Source organism: Dermochelys coriacea, chromosome 18 (genome assembly GCF_009764565.3).
Source record: "Dermochelys coriacea isolate rDerCor1 chromosome 18, rDerCor1.pri.v4, whole genome shotgun sequence".
NCBI lineage: Eukaryota > Metazoa > Chordata > Testudines > Dermochelyidae > Dermochelys > Dermochelys coriacea.
Window position 1 is genome coordinate 12,441,596 of NC_050085.1, and position 17,865 is coordinate 12,459,460.

The following is a 17,865-nucleotide window of genomic DNA, read 5'->3' on the forward strand; positions in this document are numbered from 1 at the left end:
CTACCACCAACACATTCTTCTGTAGAATATCCTAATAAAAATAAGGCTGCTTCCACTGACTCCAAAATCAGCCTCTCTATTGGACTTTAGATCATCATTAAGTATCACGTCACATATTAACATTCCTTTGTAAAACTGCAGAATGACCCTATAATGTAGTTCCCAAAGGTCTGTCGGGGAACTCCCTCTATGTTGCAGGGTTAAACTCAATATAGTTCTTGTTATAACAGGTTCAAAAAAGAACTAGGTAAGTTCATGGAAGATAGGTCCATCAATGGCTATTAACCAGGATGGGCAGGGATGGTATCCCTAGCCTCTGTTTGCTAGGGGCTAGGAATGGGTGACAGGGGATGGATTATTTGATTATGACCTGTTCTGTTCATTCCCTCTGGGGCACCTGGCACTGGCCACTTTCGGAAGACAGGATAGTAGGCTAAATGGACCTGGTATGGCAGTTCTTATTGGACTGACCTCTGGAGACAGAACTCTTTAGTTAATAAGAGACCAGGCATCACATGATCTGTAGCTGCACAAGCTTCCCCTGTGCACTGCTCTGCCAGCGTACCCAGCCACTGACCTGAAGGGATCACATCTAGGAGTGAGAAAGAAGGTCACTCTCCATACTTCTTCCATCTTTGGCCACTCTGATTAGACTGCGAACAATGGGGCCAACTAATGCCAGTTGTGTCACTGATATCTATTCACTGGGAACTGGATTGGGACCACTTTATTCCATACAGAACCAGGCATCTTACAGATGGGAATAGCCAAATGTTATAAATCTGGGCTGATCTAAATCAAAGACCTAAAGATGAAGGGATTCACTCCCACTAGCCATTTTCCCTCTTTATACAAAAGAGAGATAAAAGTTGAACTCACTCTCCTGTTGGCTCCAGCTCGCTGATCTCAAACCAGACAAGGAGGTCGTATTTGCTCATGCTCTGGCCCAGGTTAGTTTTGCTCATAGTGTTTAGCTTTGTGGCTGGCACTTAAAAGAATACAAAAATTATTCACAAAAACTGCACACACACAGGTAATGCTATTACAGTACTTGAGTTCCACAATGTAATTTCAGTGCTTCTTATCACATCAAAGCAGTGTAATATTTCTACTTATGTATGTGCAGGTAATATAGCAAAGACACCTGCAGTCAAAAAAGCAGGAAGAAAACTTCAGTCACAGGTTTGTTTATGGAACCAAGGAGTCTAGTTTTAAACCCACAGTGCTCCCCCAATCCAAGTGACTTTACAAGCAGTTAGGAGACTGACTGGCAATTATGAAGCACTATTTGTTTGAGGGATTTCACTACTCCTGCAAAAACTGAGAAAAGATTACTAAATCCCCTACATGTAAATACAAGAAAGTCTAATCCTTCCACCACCCCTATACTGCTCAAATACTGCACCAGACCCTGCAAGACAGGTGGTCATTTCCTAGTGCAGTAAGGGACATGTTTTACATAAACTGTAGAAGCTCAAACAAACCTGATCCCATTAGGTCATTCGCACCATGAAGGAAAGGTGGGCATTTATGGCACTTTCCCCCAAACTACTGCTTGGCAAAATGTTGGCACTTGACAGGTTACAAAGAAAGAAATGAACTCTAACTAGGAGAGTCTTGTGAAAATAGGCAACCTCTATAGATTCATACATGGGAGAATCCTAAGCCACCTCAAAGATCCATTTTTGGAACAGGCTAACCTAAAGCATAGTTTAGAATCATTCAAATATGGCAGGGAAGTCAGATGCTTCAGAGTGTTGTCAAAACGACATCCCAACACGTAGGTCCTTTCTGACCTATATTGAGACCAGTTTTTAAAGAGTTCCAACATGCATGTGTGGAATTCAGGGGAGTCTAGGTCTGTTCATACATATTCCTGCATCACAGTTCTGAGTCTCTGAATGAAAGGAGCAAGTCAAGATCCCAAGGATTCCTGCAGAAATTTAAGGTTGATGCACTTTCTACAGGACCTGTAGGTATTTTAGATGATTCTTGCTGTTAGTGACTTCACTTTACTGCACACAGTAGTACATTCAGCTGGGATCGCTAACATACAGGATGGGCATGTGCACCTAAGGGAATTTAACAGGAGTTAACCCAGAGCAAAAGTCCTGGAAGCCTTGGCTTCCTATATTTCAGTATTACTGGTAAATTAGTGCTTCAAGACTCACTAGCTTTACAGGGATACCTTAACTCCTCAAATACCGAATGGACAAATAGTGCTTCTAGTAACTGGTAATCACAGGAAATGGACAGGTTCTAGCAATACTCCAGTCTTCCCCTCTTTGAGGCCATGTCTACACAGCCCTGTAGTTCAAACTACAGGAGTGCAAACTGCAGTGCACACTAGTGTGCTGTGCTCTAACTATCCCATGTAGATACTGTGGAATTAAAAGGTACCTCATTTGAATTAATTTAGTCCTATTTAAAAACAGGATTAAGGGCTTGTTTACACTGGCAACACTACAGCTGCAGCACTTCAGTGTAAATGCTACCTATGCTGGTGGAAAGAGTTCTCCCATCAACATAGGTAATCCTTCTCCCTGAGAGGAAGTAGCTATGTCAACAGAATTCTTTCATCAACCTAGTGCTGTCTATACCAGGGGTTAGATTGGCTTACTACGTCATTCCGGAGTGTGGATTTTTCACATCTCTGAGCGACACTGCTGGGCCGATTGAACTTTTTAGTGTAGACTAGGCCTTGGTTAACGCCACCTAGATACCTTTTATTTTGCACCCATAGATCCCCATGGGTGAGCTACAGTGCAGCACACTAGTGCACCCCTGTAATTCACCTGGCTGTAGTTTGAATTGCAGGGCTATGTAGACAAGCCCTACGTTTACAGAATTTTTTTCTACCTTTTCCACTACCTCCACTTTGCCTCCCTACTCTGTTCTTGGGAGCAGACAAGGTACTTATGAGGGTTCTGTTCCACTGCACCCTAAATACAGGAGTGTGTTCAACTTTGCAACTTTCTCCCCATTCCCTTGGTTTTAATGTTTATTTAGTTGTTTTAATTAATACAGTCAATGTTTTCTGTAGCCTCTCAAGTCCCCATCCCGCCATTTATTGAAGATAAACCTTAATTTAGTGTTCTTTAGGTTCTCCCATTCCTGCCTCAGCCTCTCTTCATTTTCATAATATCTCAATTACAACCCACTGATAAGAGACAAAAATCCAGCTTTACAGCTGGCACTTAGTCAGTTGAGGTGCCTGTGTATGCACGCAAGATAGGTAATCTCTTTCACTTGAGATTTGTGTTCTGTCTACTCCTTGTTCAGATAACTGTGAATAGTTAACACAAAGGTGCAGACAGACTTTACTACAAGAATGAAAGAGGTACACAGCAGGCCAAGACTGTCATGCTAGGTAGTGAGCTCCAGTGACTTCACTTGCCCTCTCTCATTCATACCTTAAGTAACTGACATCACCTTCTTACACCCCCACCATACCACCAAAACAAACAGCTGCAGCTGTGCTCATAGCATCCATGAGCTTATGACAGCTGGACTCAGAGCTGTTGATGCTAGTCAGGAGGAAGGTCAGGGACACAAACCACTGAAGTCTGAACCAAGCAGAAGAATTCAGCTGCACCAGAAAAGAAAACCCAACACACTAAGTCGGGTTTGAAAATTTATGTGCAGGCCTGTTCTAAAAATATTCATTGGCTGGGTCAGCAAGATAAAGATTGGGTCTACTCCAACCCAAACAGCTGGCTTTTAGGTACGGGGGGAAATGAAGCTAGATAATGGTAAGCAGGAAGGAGAATTTTTACAGAACCTCGAAAGAAAATGCTCTCTACCCCTCAATTTTATAACTTACTACATAATACTTTGCACCTTGCATCAATGATCTCAAAGCACTTTACAAAGGGCAAGGGGTAAATATTTCTATTTTACAGATGGGACAACTGAGACTAAGCAAAGTTAGATGACAAAGTCACAATAAATCAGTGGCAGAGCTGGGAGTGGCATACAAATTCAGATTCCCCATACTCCACTCTAGACACTAGATGTTGCTTATTCTAGAAGCTTCATCACTCCACAACGAGCACAGAACCCAAGGTAGTTTCTGGTACTCAGCACACCACAGGGTAAAGGTGTGGACAAACTGCTTTGGGGTCAAGATTAGGAGTTATTTCTACATCTACCGTAGATCGAATTTGACTACTAACCATCTCTTTTGGGAACCCACTCCCTTTGGCAGCTGGGAACAGGCAGAAAAAGAAAAGGTGGCAGCTGGTCAGCCCCATCCTGGAATGCAGCCACAGCAGAGGACGCAAGCACATTGGCGTGCTCAGACAGTGTGTTCAGCACATGCACATTTACATAGCCAGACATGAGATACCTAATCAACTCAATTTTTCTCTCATGGTCTGAAAAGGGAATGGAGAACAAAAATGGGAGTGGTGGAGATAAGCAGGTGATGGGAACAAGGGAAAGGAGATAAAAGGACAGGGGAAAAAAAAGAAAAAAAAAGTTCAACATGCACAGTTAAATTAAAGAAAATTGAGGGATCATTTCAGCAAGGTTGGCTTAGTGCATGAAAGTGCAAGCAACATTAGAAAAAGCAGAGCAGAATGATTCATAGATGCAACTCTCCCCCCAACTGCCCTGAGAAACCGATGAAGTGAGCTGTAGCTCACGAAAGCTTATGCTCTAATAAATTTGTTAGTCTCTAAGGTGCCACAAGTACTCCTTTACTTTTGCTTTGAGATGAGGTTGAACACCTGGGAAGGAACACAGCCAGCGAGGATGTTCCAATGCCCTTTGCACTGCTTATTCATTTTATTTCTCAATTTCAAAATGATTGCGGTTCCGAGTATTTCACACCCTAGTTCTATGTGATAAGTTTACAGACACCTACATAGAACATGTTTGTTCTCACCTGGCTTTGAGAGAGGCATGGGAGGTGGAAAGAATCGTCGGGATGGCTGAGGAGGGCTGCAGAGAAAGGGGAGCAGTTACTTTTGGTGTTTCCCACCCAGGGATCTCTGAACACTCTACAAAAAAACAGTGAGCCTCACAACCCTATGAGGCAGATACATACAACCTCCATTCTACAAAGAAGGTAACAAGTACAGATGTGCCCAATCTCACACGGGACATGTCTGGAACATACATAACCCAGGACTCGTTGCCCTGCTCCAACACACACGTACCCCTTTTTCCATTCCAGATCAATTTTGCACAGCTTTAAGCAAAGATGGATTACCTTTTAATATTTTCAACTGCCCTTTCCCTAGTCTCTGCTTAAGGGAAAACAGGAAGAGAGATGCATTTCCTGAAAATGACTTTATACAAGGATACAAACCTCTGCTGGTTCTTCCTTTTAACACCCACATGTGGTTCCTCTTTGCAGCTACTGTCTCCACCAATCCAAGCCAAACCCAGGAATCCATGCATCATCCTCTCCCCTCACACCAAAGAGCAAGAAGACTAGGAAACCTTTCCCTGACTCAGAACATTTAAGGTGCTCAGCAGCCTTGGCTGCTGTGCTTCTGGAAGTCATGAGAAGTTTGAAGCAAGTTTCATTTTGTACAGGGTTCTTTTGGCTTTAAATATGTATTCTTATCACCTACGTGGTACCCATTATATGGGTGAGGGGGGCTGTCACTTGTCTAATATTAGAATCTGCTTAGGGCACACTTGGGACGAATGCTAAGTAGCAAGACTTCCATGTGAGGCATGGAATTCAGGAAGCAAAGGGATGGGGTATGTGGTGTCTACTTCCCATTCAAGATTTTTTCCTTCTGCTGAGAAGTATGAGGGGAAGGACACTTGTACTTCTGAACTAGTCAATACCTGTTGAGATCCTGTCCCTGCAGATGGAGAGGGTGCTGCTGGTAGTGCCCAAAGACTTCAAACACAATAGGCTTAGTTTTGATGTACTCCACAAAAGATTCTGTCACTTCCACAGCAATCTAGCAAAAAAGGAAAGGAAAGAAAGAGTCAGGGCAGAGATCAAATGAAAACCTTATATCTGCCAAGATTAGAGTCCAGGGTTCTACATCTGAATGCATCCAATGAAGTGAGCTGTAGCTCATGAAAGCTTATGCTTTCATTTGTTAGCCTCTAAGGTGCCACAAGTCCTCCTTTTCTTTTTGCAAATACAGACTAACTTGGCTGCTACTCAAACATTTCTTATCCCGTGGCTGATAGCTTGACTAGAGCCAATCCCAGCAAAGGGAGACATACTCAGTGGTGAGCTGGAGCCGGTTCACTAGAACCGGTTGTTAAATTTAGAAGCCCTTTTAGAACTGGTTGTTCTGAGAGGGACAACCAGTTCTAAAAGGGCTTCTAAATTTAACCAGCCAAAAGTGGCGCCTTAGATGCTGACTCCACGGGTGCTCCAGCCCTGGAGCACCCAAGGGGAAAATTCAGTGGGTGCAGAGCACCGACCGGCAGCTCCCTGGTCCCAGCTCACCTCTGCTCCGCCTCTGAACACACCGCCCCGCTCTGCTTCTCCGCCCGGCTTCCCGCGAATCAGCTGTTCACGCAGGAAGCCGGGGCTGGCTGAGAAGGAAGTGGCGGCTTCCTGCTCAGGCCCAGGGAGGCGGAGGTGAGCTGGGGAGGGGGGGCGGAGAAGCAGAGCGGGGCGGCGTGTTCAGAGGCGGAGCAGAGGTGAGCTGGGACCAGGGAGCTGCCGGTCGGTGCTCTGCACCTCTAGAGAGGTTTTTATTGCACTTCCCAATATTCTGATGGGTGAAATGGAAACACAAGGAATTCAGAACTAAGGGAAGGGAAAAGATTCATATAGCCTCTACACACACTTCCTTAAATGCTCTGTAATTTACTAATAGGCATTATGCTCTACACAAAGGATTATATCACTCATTTGATCACTCCCCCTCTGTTTATTCATCTGTATCCCCCACCCCTTTCCTGCACATGTCTCACTGAGGAGGCTGACAGGAAGGCTACAAGCATTCCCCAGCACTGAAATCAACCTAAATAGCACTGTATTATGGACACTCACTCACGCTTCATACAGGATCACCAAGCTTCACTTACATTCTGAACATGGTAAAACCCAAGAGGACTCCCCCGGCCATTGTTTTTGAGAGGTTCAGTAGAGAAAGCTTCATCGTGTCGATGTAAAAAACTAAAAGAAACCAAAACAGATCAAATTAGTGAAAACTGCTCAGCTATGAGCTCCACCTCTTAGAGAAACCTGCATATCTCTGCTCTGCTGGCTACCTTTTAGGCCTTGACCAATCTTATTTAGGCCGGTTTATTCTAAAAAACTTTGGCGCTCCCTCTACCGTTTTATTGGTTTGTATGTTTGGTAACTCCTCTTCTCATCCTTATCCTTTGGAATCTAAATGGGGACAGAGCTCTCATTTGAGAGCGGCTGAATTTGCCCTAATTCCAGACCATTTGATTCACGCTGGGTGTATGCATGGGATGGTTTTAATTTTAAAGTTATACATAGGTATCATTATCGGGTGTTTAAATGCCCATTGATTTGGACCTTATAAATGTAATAAATATAAACCAATTTACTGGGTATTAGGACTTTAGACTTCTATAGCACTTTTCATTAGAGGACCTCAAAGACTCTTCTACAAAAGACCTTGGGATGCCTAGGACAAGAGGCATTGGATGTGTGGCTTTTAAAAGTTGATTCTTATTCCCTTTCTACAAAGCTTTACTCCATGATGCCACGTTAACACAAAGCAGATGTTTGGTCAGGGCACAAGATCTGATGGCTACACAGATTTCTGACTCCTGTCCCACAGGACACTGCCATACTGACTCCTAAAAATCACTCCAGTTTTATCTCCATTTTCCCAGTATCTAGCATCAGTTACTCCTCTTCACTGCAGAAGTCTTCCCCACCCTGTACTACCAAGGAGAGATTCTTACTTGAACTGACAGAAGATATCTGCATATTCTGGGAGGATGCCACTGGCCTGCAGCACTGTCACACGGAAGATGAACACACTACCCAGTTTCAGGTGGTCGCCAGCCTCCTCAGTAAACCCTTCCATCACCATCTTCCCATCCAACAAAGTGCCTGACTTCAGGCCTTAAAGAGACACAAAGACCTCCATGAAATATTCAGATTTACTATATCTGCAGATACTTGACCCAGCAAAGGAGGGATTTAATCCCCCACCCCCGAACACTTGATCTCCGGTAGTTTATCTACAAAAGCATTTTTCAAAGCTTTAATTCACAATACATGCAGCTTCACTAGTGGTAGCACTGATAAAAATGGTAGGGTAGTCAAGGCTCAAGTGTTGTTCCAAAGTGTCTAACAACTCAGAGCAGAGTTAGGTGACAGTGGTAAAAGTGCCTGGGTTCTTCTGAACCTTGTCTACACTACAGTCATCACCAAGGCTACCACCTAACAAGCTGCACTTGAAAAATTAAATTATAAAAAAAATCCTGGTGTAGACAAGACACAGTGATCTCAGCGAAGTGCAGTCACCATTATGTACCCTGGCACTCTAAGGACAACATTCCTTCACCTGTAGCACACTTCCGAATAAGGCCCAGAGCCCCTTTTCATAAAGAATCAGAACAGCCCCAAATTTGTCCCTTCAAGTCCCAGAAGCAGTGCCCACCTACCCAGGTCATTCATTCTGTTAACTTCTTCCGGAGGAGTGATGACCTCTGAACTCTGACCTTGCCCTTCCACAATTCTCAGCTCTTCTAGTGACAATCCAGAACGAGTCATGGCAACCGAAGAAAAGTCACTCTGAGGAACACAAGACAGGGGCTGCAGATGAGAGCCCTGCAGCTTCCAATTTGCCCCTTGTACTTTTTAACCCACCCTAATTGATTTGTATCTAGAACAAGACATTGTTCCCCTCCCTTCACAAATCTCTCCAAACCAATTAACGTTTCTTACCTTATTAAAGTATTCATCATCAAAAGAAATTTTAGCTGTGCCAGATTGCCGAATGCCAGATCCATAATCTGGGGCTTCTTCATCAGCTAGAAAGGCAAAGAAAATATAATATTGGAAACAAATTCCAATGGCAAGAATGACTCGATGGGATACTAGTCTCCCAAGTGGTGGATACCCCATCACTTGCGTCATTTACACTGGAACAAGTTGCTAGATAAAATACAGTAAAGAACTACCTAGCACTGGCTTTTGGGAAGGGAATGGAAAAGACCAGCAAAACAGGTTAGTGATACTCAGAAGATTCAAAGTTAATATGCTGGAGTTTGATAATTCCTGGGTTAAAAATTTATTTCCATATTTACTGTTTAATTGCTTGGTTTCTAAATAGGTTACATCCAAAATGAATGGGCAAAAGTGTACAACATGATGAGTGAAAAGACCAACAATCAGAGATGAGAATATCGTAGAGATTTTTCCAACTGGAAACATGTGAAACATTAAATATAACCCTAAACAGGAAGGATCCATGGCTTGATTAGCAGAGAACAGATTTTCAATTCCTGTCCCCACACTAGTTCCAATGCAACCACTGACCTTGTCACACCTCAAGATCCTTATCTATAGGGGATTCTTGCTACATAGTGAAGAATATATCGATAATGAAGGTAGTTTACAGCCATTTTAATTTCTTTACCTTATTCATCTAGATAGTCACGCCCAGTTCACTGGGGTAATAGCTTTATAACCCTTTCCTGCCATGACACAAGGTGTATATTAATGACAGTTTGACCATGACAAGACACCCAGTGCAATAAGCAGCTTTACAGAAAGGGATAAAAAGCAATCCAAGGTTTTTTACAGAGAGTTTAGTAATTATGAACATTGCCAGATTAGTCAGCAATCCCTCGGACCATCAGGGATGATGGTCTTTCAAGAAAGAACAAACAGCCAGATTTACAGTCCTGAAAACTAAAATCCTCTACCTCAGAGTGAGCACCCACAATGGCACAGCTTCCATGTGCCATATTGATCCAGAGAGACTCTCAAAGCAAGAGACTACTTTGGTCTCTATGGCCCATTCAGCCCAGTCTCTGCTGAGACTGACAATAAGAGAGGAGGGGGTGCCCAGATAGGGGTGAGATATTTTCTAATAGGAGACACATACTTACAGAAGTGATCACAAAATTAAAAATGCCATCTTGAAATATCACTTGGACTAAATAAAGCCATGACATATTTCAAAGAGATGTTGCAAAATCAATTTGTAATAGCCATGGTTTGCTCTTTCGTATCATCCATTTGACTGTAGGTATTAAAGTGTCAATGACAAGGAAAGCAAACCAGGCTAGAAGTAAAACTTTTGAGTGTATTAAAATGTTTCATCTGCCATTTGAGCTTCAGCCAGAGTGAATCCCACAGACTCCGTGTCTGAGACTTCATTACATGTTCCCATGGAGAATAAGACCGGTAGGGTTGTCTTCCAATACAAGAGACAATGGTTGGAAGTTAGCCATTGCTAGAAAGAGCAGATAAATTACAAGAAGTATCTGAGCTCTCACCAGGATGAATGGTGCACGATCAAATATCAGGGATAAACCTTGACTAGTTCATTTCAGTGTGGGGAAAAAAGGACAAAATGCCACCAACTGGTTGGCAGATCAAAGACCTAGTCAAAGGAAATTTATTACCTCTTCCTCTTTCTCAAAATCAGCAAAGAGAAGGGTCATCTTAGCTAGATATTCCACCCCTCCTCCCCCTTTAAATCAAGTTTTCCCTGAAAAGAAATAGGAATTTTTTTGTCCTTACCCAGCAGCCCCAACTAGTCAAACCAACATTGTCCCATGCAAAACTGAAGAGGGTGAGGCTAGCATGTAGTTCTCTACAATACCTGCTATAAGGGTAAGGGAAACCACCCTAGAGGAGGGAGAAACAAAAGACCCTCAGCCACTATACAAAGACAAAGGTTTATTCTTTTCTTTGGATGCTGAGGGACACTGATCTGGCCTATTAGTAACTGAGGAATTAATGCTAACTCTACTCCTTCCCCAATCTCTAGAGGTGCCTTTATCCATAGAGAGGAGAATATAATATAAAGATGGTAGAGCACTTTGTACGTGATTTATAAAGACGGGAAAGACTGAAATCAGGATGAATATATGGTACGTAATGAAGTAAAGGTTTCATGGGTGTTTATTTGGGACAAGCACATGAGACTCAAGACATAAGAGCCACAAGCTAGTTCTGCAGGTCATCCAAAAATAGTGCCATTCAAGCCTTTATACTCTCACACGCAGTCACATGCACCATCACTTATTATGTTTATGCCATACTGTAGAGGAAAGACATTTTTTAAAAAAGTGTTTTGAAATATATATCCATACAATCTTTCCTCTCCTCCATCCCCAGTCTCTACACCTCAGGTTGTCTTAGTTACCACATACAAATCTCAGAGTGGTAGACAGTGAATATTTCAAAACCTCTAAAAGAGAGGATACATTTTCTACACATTAATTGGTCAAATTTGCTAGTCAGCTTTGGCCAAAAGCTTTATATCACTGGAAAGAATACAACCCCGTCTTTCTAATGTGACAGAGTAAGTGTCCTGGGAGGCTTACAAGTACCAGATCTTAAAGCTGGTCTAGAACCAAATGCAGCAAAAAAGCAAACATTTTGAAGCCAGCGCCCCTGCCCCGTTCGCCCATTTTTTAATTTTATTTTATTTTTAAAATACAGCTGTTCAAAAGCCACCCAAAGAGCACTCCCACACTTTTACCTGCTATTGCTTGCACTGCCACACGCAGAAATCCTCGAACCTCCCCCTTCTCACTGACAACTGCCACTCTGTGGATAAGGGGCACTGGGTATAGTAGATTGCTCAGGTATACGAATGCCCTGGTAATAGGAGTGAAAAACAACATGAGACCACCACTTGCAGAGAGAACTTTGTATTTGATTGGCTGACGGGACACAAATGCCTTTATACAGCCTAGTGTCTGCAGTTCTGCTGTAACACATTATCTTTTACTATGTACTGCTATTTTCACACTGCCCTTAAAGAGCTCCTGCAGTATTTTCAAGCTAAATTGTGTGAAAACACAGACACACTTTAAACCAGAGCTGGCTGGAGCCAACAGGCCTACATTAGTGAGTTATAAAGTATATAGAGGAGACATTTAAGATGTTGGCTTATGAAAGATGACTTTTGATGCAATACAGTTGTAAACAGCATTGTTAGAAAGACCTTAAAAACTCAAGAGACTCTACTGCATACAAAGCATCATTAGGAACCTTCCATCCTGTGATTGTAGTTTAAAGATAATTAGAGATGACAAATTAAAAGGAGAGACTGTTTAGCAATCTAACAAATGTTTAACTTGAATATATACAAGCATTTAAAACAGATTTTTGACTAAGCATTTTCTCTCCTCTATGCATATTTTATAATACACTATATATATATGTGAAGTAACTATAAAAATTCCCCAGTGAATTATAAAGCATCTTTTAGGCTTCTAAGAAGAAGATTAGATACTTAGTATTGGGGGAGCTACAGTAGTTTCTTTAGATAAGTAGCTTGGAATATATTAGATTGCCCACTGCCATATAACAAGCCACCTTGAAATTCTAAAGCAACAGTCCAAAACACTGCAGCTTACAACAGAGTGAACGCAGCATTTTGGACCAGTACTGGAAGATATTACAATGCTTATTAGAACTGAAAATTTTAACACCAAATGGGGGGGGCGTCTTATTTTGGATTAGTAGTTTGACCAATTTATTGTTCACAACTTTCAAATTATACTTTAAGCAAAGTATGTTTTATACTTTGAGTTATATTAGAAAGCTCATTAAATTTTTTCTTTTAAATAGCACAACTTAAAATTGTAAAGGGCTCTTAAAATGCAAGTTTCAGTGTGGAAAGAGTACCCCCCAATCAAAGTAAATATCTAAATGCAGAGAAGCCTAAAAGATTAGTCCACGGATAGCTCTCAACAAGGAAGGCAGGATAAGGGATTTTAAGTGAGTTGAGAAAGACAGTATTATGAGATGTTTCAGAATTCAATGGAAGAATGCAGGGAGGGTAAGTAATACTCCTAGCTACAATTTCCTTATACTTCATTAACTAAAAATCTACATGATGACTGTTTCATTCAGATGGTTCTAGTTGAGCTGACAGTTATACTACAGCACTGAACACATGGATTTCCTTTCACGTACACTCAGTTTTCCTCTTGGCCTTTATATCCAGTACAATCAAAAATAAAGCTTATAACAATTATTATTCTGTGTACAGGGTAAGCAATATGGATCCCTGCTGCCTCTGACCAGTGCCCTCATATGTACCGTGTGTTCACCAGAAACAGGAAAACAGATGAAAAAAATAGAGGTGAACTCAGTGCCTTTTGCCCCATAGTCAAGAACCCAAATTAGATAAAATAAGAGGCCATTCCTCCCTGGGCCTCACCTCCTCAACATAAGGGTTTTTTTGAAATGAGGAGGGGGTAGGCATTTGTCAATTACAAACTAAAGAGACTAAAATAATTCTGCTAAAATAAAGCGATGACAAAATGCAGTACAGAAGAAAAGGATTAATAAAGCTGTAAGAGCAAAAAAAAAAAAAGAGACATGAAGAGAAATATACAACAAAAACAATCACAACTCAGCACACGAATAAATAAAATTAGGATCTACTTCCTTTTCAGTCTGCTCCAAAGTGAGGTAAACACTGATAAATAGGGCCCTACCAAATTCATGGTCCGTTTGGGTCAATTTCATGGTTTTAGGATTTTTTTAAATCATGAATTTCATGATTTCAGCTACTTAAATCTGAAATTTCAGTGTTGTAACTGTAGGGGTCCTGACCAAAAAAGGAGTTGGGGGGTTTGCAAGGTTATTGTAGGGAGGGTGTGGTACTGCTATCCTTACTTCTGGGCTGCTGCTGGTGGCGGTGCTGCCTTCAGAGCTGGGTAGCGGAGAGCAGCAGTTGTTGGCCAGAAGTCCAGCTCTGAAGGCAGAGCTGCTGCCAGCAGCAGCACAGAAGGCTGGCATGGTGTGGGATTGCCACCCTTACTTCTGTGCTGCTGTCTGCAGAGATGGGCCCTCAGTCAGCAGCCACCACTCTCTGGCTACCCAGCTCTGAAGGCAGCAATGCAGAAGTAAGGGTGGCATGGTATGGTACTGCCACCCTTACTTCTGCGCTGCCTGCAGAACTGGCCGCCCAGCCAACAGCTGCTGCTCTCTGGCCGCCCAGTTGTGAAGGTATTGCTACCCTTACTTCTGCACTGCTGTGACCCCCCCCAAAAAATAACCTTGCAACTCCCTTTTGGGTCAGGACACCCAGTTTGAGAAACCTGGTCTCCCCTGTGAAATCTGTATAGTATAGGGTAAAAGCACACGAAAGAGAGAGAGAGAGAGAGAGAGAGAGAGAGACCGACCAGATTTCACAGACCATGACGCATTTTCATGGCCATGAATTTGGTAGGGCCCTCCTGATGATAAAACAGGGTGAGGAGGGGAGATTAAAACTTAAGTCAGAAAAAGAAAAGTTATTTACAAAATAATGGTGACTTTAAACCCAAAATTTTCAGGTAGTGCTAATCTGAAGGGAAAGAAGCCAAACAAAACAGTAATGAACTCAAATCATTTACACTGACTGGACCAGGGTAGGAGTTCAGGGAGGTACAATATCACCATCATTACCAATAATACACGCAGTTTAAAAAACAACATTAAGTCCAGGGAAAGTAGACACACACACCCAGTTCTCCTCATCTCTCCACCAGCAGGAATCTAGCTAGCCTCATATCTGTGTGCATATACAATAAGAGACAGTCTCACAGGCAGTCTCTACAAAAGGCCTTCCCGCTCTAAAGCTAAGGCTACCTGAACATTCTATCCCAAGATGGCAAATGAAAATATATTTATGCACATGACCCAGGTTTTGAAGTTATGATCCAACAGATGCAAATCCAAATGCATTCAGGTTTTAGATGGTCAGCTGCAATTTGAGAGTCACCCACACACACACACACACACACACACACCCACACACACACACCCCTTTTGTCTTCCACTTCCTTCTATCCAGTTACCAGCTATAGGTAATTGTTTTAAATCAGGTAAAGAAATTTATGTATACAAAGAATCTTTTAGGGTTCCCATCTGGTGTAAGAAATGCTGGATCCTGTGTGGCATGAACAGCAATGGCACATTGGCTGCTGTGGCTGTACAGAGAAAAGCTGTCTTTATCCAGCAATACCACCTTCCTCCACCTGTTACACTACAGGAGTATGCCAAGCTGGGAGTGGATGAAAGATTAAGGTTATGTTTCACCTCTCCCCCTCACATTGGAGAATTGTCCCACTCCCCCCCAATCATCCCCATCTTCAAGTATCCCCCTGCACTTTAGCCCAGCAGACTGAAAGAGGGGAACTGTATTAGCAGAAAGATTGGTGAGGTAAAATGGCATATTCACAACAAAACTAGAAATGAAATTTTACAAACAGAAATTTTTACCAAACATAAAGACAACAACAGAACTCAGAATGATCATGGAATTTTTCCTCTTTAAATATACACAACATCAATTCAGGATTTGAAGAAAATACAGCATAACCCTCTTCCGCCTCCCTCAAAACAAACCAAATGTTTTGATATTTCACCCCATTAAACAGTCAGACTTAACATCCCAACATGCCAGAAGAGATGGCTAAAGGGACCAGCTCTTTGAAAAAGAAAAGACTACAGTTCAGATAGAAGGCAGTATAAAATATTGTAGTTTGATTTTAAGAAGGGCTGGGTAATTGAATGACTAAAAGAAGGTTGAGGGGAGATATGATTGCTCTCTATAAATATATCAGAGGGATAAATACAGGAGAGGGAGAGGAATTATTTCAGCTCAGCACCAATCTGGACACAAGAACAAATGGGTATAAACTGGCCACCAGGAAGTTTAGACTTGAAATTAGACGAAGGTTTCTAACCATCAGAGGACTGAAGTTTTGGAATAGCCTTCCAAGGGAAGCAGTGGGGGCAAAAGATCTATCTGGTTTTAAGATTCTACTCGATAAGTTTATGGAGGAGATGGTATGATGGGATAATGGGATTTTGGTAAGTAATTGATCTTAAATATTCAGGGTAAATAGGACTAATCCCCTGAGATGGGATATTAGATGGATGGGATCTGAGTTACCCAGGAAAGAATTTTCTGTAGTATCTGGCTGGTGAATCTTGCCCATATGCTCAGGGTTTAGCTGATTGCCATATTTGGGGTCGGGAAGGAATTTTCCTCCAGGGCACATTGGAGAGGCCCTGGAGGTTTTTCACCTTCCCCTGTAGCATGGGGCATGGTTGACTTGAGGGAGGCTTCTCTGCTCCTTGAAGTCTTTAAACCATGATTTAAGGACTTCAATAGCTCAGACATAGGTGAGGTTTTTCGTAGGAGTGGGTGGGTGAGATTCTGTGGCCTGCGTTGTGCAGGAGGTCGGACTAGATGATCAGAATGGTCCCTTCTGACCTTAGTATCTATGAATCTATGACTAAACCTCAGTATTTTAACTCTCCCTTTCATGACAAAATTCATCACTGTTGAGGTCAGGAAAGAATGCTATTCTGTCCCATTGTGTTCCTTTTACACAGCAATGCACAGCTAATTAAGTGTACTATGGGGTTTTGTCTCAGTCTGTATCAAGCAATCACCACTGTTGGAGACAATATCTGCCTAGATGGTAGGCCAAGTTACTTGTCCATATGCAAAGTTTACAAAACAGGATACATGCTGGAAAATACTAAGGAATGGAAATCAGTTGAACTCTGGTGATGCCCAATCTCCAGCTATAGTCTAGTCAAAGAACAGCAGCAGGTTACTGCTGTTACAACCAGCATAAGGTTATACAAACTGATAAAACTAAATCTATAGTTAGGGGGATAGCTTCCAATTCAATTGCAGTCAGAGGACAGATGGAAACTCATCAAACTATTAATTCAGTTTCATTAAAATCCTGTATGATCAAAAGTGGAGTTATATAATAGAGGCAATTTACAGGAGATCAGATGGCCTTATATACATCTAGAGATTTAGAGATCTGGATTCTTTTTATATGTGGATATAGAGTGTAAGTTACCTAACTGCAAAGAAGCACAAGTGTTCTTTTCATAAGCGGCATTTGCTCAGCCTGTATACAGTACTTCCTGTGGAGTCTGGACATTAGGACTATGAAATGAAGATGAATAGTTCAAAGTTTTCCCAAGCACTCACACACTAATTGAATATACACAATAGCATAATACACTCAGCCTGCTGGCACTATTGTGAAAGCGTGGTTCTTGCTACTGCAAGTAGTTGCTGCACATACAGGACAATTAAAGAAAACTCCACACCAAAACTGACAAATCTGTGTGTTAGATTAACCTGAAATAGTTGTGCTTTCTAATGTGACTTTCAGGTGTTGAGAGGTAGGATACAATATTTCTCAGGGAACAGGAATTGTCTGCTTCCTTGCATCTTTAAGAATTAAAGTTTTTATTCCTCAGGGTTTAAGGGGGGTTTAAGAACTTCTGAGCTCCAATCACAATTCCAATCACTTATGAGCTCTCTCTATAGCCTAAGCAAGTCACTCAACAATCCTGTTCTCAAATTTCCCCACCAGTAAAATCTGGCTAACCTGCCTACTGGATATTTAACAGGAAATTTGTGAACACTTTTTGTGATCAAAACACGCAAGTATTATCCGTGTAACATGCTGTATGTGGCTGTGTCTACACGAGAGTCTTTACGACTCGCTAGAGCATATCTAGACTATGAAAATAGTTGATGTTCTAAAAACATGTTTTTAAACTCCACATAGCATATAGAGTAGACAGGGTTTAACACCTTTGAAACATGCAGAAAACTAGCTAACATGTTTTAAAGGTGTGAAACCCTGTCTACACAACATGGTATGTGGTATTTAAAAACTATGTTAAACAGTTAACTGAGATGTTTTAAAATTCCAATTATTTCTCCT

General features: G+C 41.9%; 1 protein-coding gene across 17 annotated transcripts in view; it reads right to left on the reverse strand.

Annotated features, from left to right (window-relative positions):
- The window catches only part of KIF1B (kinesin family member 1B), a 147,387-nt gene that overhangs the window by 28,183 nt on the left and 101,339 nt on the right, over positions 1-17,865 (reverse strand). For all 17 annotated transcript variants that reach the window (XM_038376612.2, XM_038376609.2, XM_043499963.1 and 14 more), the window contains 8 exons: positions 11,634-11,752; positions 8,861-8,946; positions 8,578-8,707; positions 7,870-8,032; positions 7,015-7,105; positions 5,806-5,924; positions 4,889-4,944; positions 880-988 (listed from right to left, as the gene is read on the reverse strand). In XM_038376612.2, the coding sequence (XP_038232540.1) occupies positions 880-988; positions 4,889-4,944; positions 5,806-5,924; positions 7,015-7,105; positions 7,870-8,032; positions 8,578-8,707; positions 8,861-8,946; positions 11,634-11,752 (873 nt within the window). The remainder of the gene's footprint in view (positions 1-879; positions 989-4,888; positions 4,945-5,805; positions 5,925-7,014; positions 7,106-7,869; positions 8,033-8,577; positions 8,708-8,860; positions 8,947-11,633; positions 11,753-17,865) is intronic.